The sequence below is a fragment of the Portunus trituberculatus genome, chromosome 2 (assembly GCF_017591435.1).
Source record: "Portunus trituberculatus isolate SZX2019 chromosome 2, ASM1759143v1, whole genome shotgun sequence".
In the NCBI taxonomy this organism is placed as follows: Eukaryota; Metazoa; Arthropoda; class Malacostraca; order Decapoda; family Portunidae; genus Portunus; species Portunus trituberculatus.
The window spans coordinates 5,117,407-5,119,906 of record NC_059256.1 but is presented as its reverse complement, the minus strand read 5'-3'; the positions used below and the strand labels follow the sequence as shown (position 1 = coordinate 5,119,906).

The following is a 2,500-nucleotide window of genomic DNA, read 5'->3' as shown; positions in this document are numbered from 1 at the left end:
ACAACAAAATAAACAAAAAAAAACACACACACACACAGACAGACAGACAGACACACACCTGAATAAATTAACAAGTCCCATTGTCACCACAGTAATCCACACACTGGCCGTTTGGGGGTCGTTTTTCCCCGGGATCACCACCCCTGCCCCCCCGGACGCCCCCTGAGTGAGTGCGTGTATGAGGGCAGTGTTGGTGTGGGCAGGGAGCACCTCGGGTGGTGGGTGGGCAGCAAAGAGTGCGTGAAGGGCCTGAAGAGCACTGGTGTTTATAAGCGACTGCCCAACTTGCATTATTGATAGGAGGCACTCACATACAGCCTGTTTGGGAGAGAATGGGAGAGTGAGTGAGAGTGGTAGAGGTGCGGGAGGGTGTGGGAAGGGTGTGTGGAGCTGTGGTGTGGCTGTGGAAGGCCTGCAAAATCTGTGAAGAGGAGAAATTAAAAGCAGCTTTCAAGATTTTAGAAAGTAACATACAGCCTATTTGGGAGAGTGTGGGAGAGTGAGTGAGAGTGGGAGAGGTGCAGGAGGGTGTGGGAAGGGTGTGTGGAGCTGTGGTGTGGCTGTGGAGGCTGTGGTGTGCCTGTGGAAGGCCTGCAAAATCTGTGAAGAGGAGAAATTAAAAGCAGCTTTCAAGATTTTAGAGAGTAACATACAGCCTATTTGGGAGAGTGTGGGAGAGTGAGTGAGAGTGGGAGAGGTGCGGGAGGGTGTGGAAAGGGTGTGTGGAGCTGTGGTGTGGCTGTGGAGGCTGTGGTGTGGCTGTGAAAGGCCTGGAAAAGCTGAGAAATTAAAAGCAGCTTTCAAGATTTTAGAGAGTAACATACAGCCTATTTGGGAGAGTGTGGGAGAGTGGGAGAGGTGTGGGAGGGTGTGGGAAGGGTGTGTGGAGCTGTGGTGTGGCTGTGGAGGCTGTGGTGTGGCTGTGGAAGGCCTGCAAAATCTGTGAAGAGGAGAAATTAAAAGCAGCTTTCAAGATTTTAGAAAGTAACATACAGCCTATTTGGGAGAGTGTGGGAGAGTGAGTGAGAGTGGGAGAGGTGCGGGAGGGTGTGGGAAGGGTGTGTGGAGCTGTGGTGTGGCTGTGGAGGCTGTGGTGTGGCTGTGAAAGGCCTGGAAAAGCTGAGAAATTAAAAGCAGCTTTCAAGATTTTAGAAAGTAACATACAGCCTATTTGGGAGAGTGTGGGAGAGTGAGTGAGAGTGGGAGAGGTGTGGGAGGGTGTGGGAAGGGTGTGTGGAGCTGTGGTGTGGCTGTGGAGGCTGTGGTGTGGCTGTGGAAGGCCTGGAAAAGCTGAGAAATTAAAAGCAGCTTTCAAGATTTTAGAAAGTAACATACAGCCTATTTGGGAGAGTGTGGGAGAGTGGGAGAGGTGTGGGAGGGTGTGGGAAGGGTGTGTGGAGCTGTGGTGTGGCTGTGGAGTCTGTGGTGTGGCTGTGGAAGGCCTGGAAAAGCTGAAAAATTAAAAGCAGCTTTCAAGATTTTAGAGAGTAACATACAGCCTATTTGGGAGAGTGTGGGAGAGTGAGTGAGAGTGGGAGAGGTGTGGGAGGGTGTGGGAAGGGTGTGTGGAGCTGTGGTGTGGCTGTGGAGACTGTGGTGTTGCTGTGGAAGGCTTGGCGATGCTGTGAACATGAGAACTTAACAAGGAGACTTAAAAATTTACAGTGACTTAAATATAGTGTGTTTGGGAGAGTGTGGGAGAGTGCGTGAGAGTGGGAGAGGTGCGGAAGGATGTGGGAAGGGTGTGTGGAGCTGTGGTGTGGCTGTGGAGACTGTGGTGTTGCTGTGGCAAGCTTGTTGATGCTGTAAGAAGGAGGACATGATAAAGAGACAAAGATTTTAGAGAGAGTTACATAGAGCCTGTTTGGGAGAGAGTGGGAGAGTGGGAGAGGTGCGGAGAGTGTGGGAAGGGTGTGTGAACCTGTGGTGTGGCTGTGGAGGCTGTGGCATGGCTGTGAAAGACGTGAGAAAGCTGTGAAAAGGAGGACATGACAAGAGACCAGTTTGGAGACAGTGAAGCTTTGAGAGAGGTGTCACGTTAAAAGCTTACAAACAAAGCTTTAAAACAGAGAAATAACACATAACACACAACAAAATAACCAATAGGGAACACCAGCAACACCAGAAGAACACAGAGACACCAACCTTGAGCTGTTTTTTGGGCAAGAAAGCGATAATCTGTCTCAACAACACCATGGTATGTAAAGTTGTTTTTGCGTTCCCATCTTCAGTCGATCGCCGCAGATTCACCAGGCAAAATTCCGCTGCTGCTGCTGCTGCGGGGTGCCTGGCGGTGCTGTCTGCTGCGGTGCTGGTGGAGAGAATCGCTGTGGTGTTGTACTGGCCAGCCCTGCGAATCTGAAGCAGTAGCAGCAGTAGTAGCAGCAGTAACAGAAGTAGTAGTAGCTGTAAAAACATCGTCACACACACACACACACAGATACACCCCATTTTCTACACCCCCTGAGAGTCTACACCCCTCATGACACCCCGCAAGGCT

General features: G+C 50.8%; 1 protein-coding gene across 1 annotated transcript in view; it reads right to left on the bottom strand.

The window, feature by feature from the left end:
* Positions 1-2,500, bottom strand: part of LOC123503435 (RRP12-like protein) — a 14,710-nt gene that overhangs the window by 5,887 nt on the left and 6,323 nt on the right. The window contains 2 exon segments of the mRNA XM_045253202.1: positions 59-318; positions 2,146-2,358. Of these exon segments, the coding sequence (XP_045109137.1) occupies positions 59-318; positions 2,146-2,358 (473 nt within the window).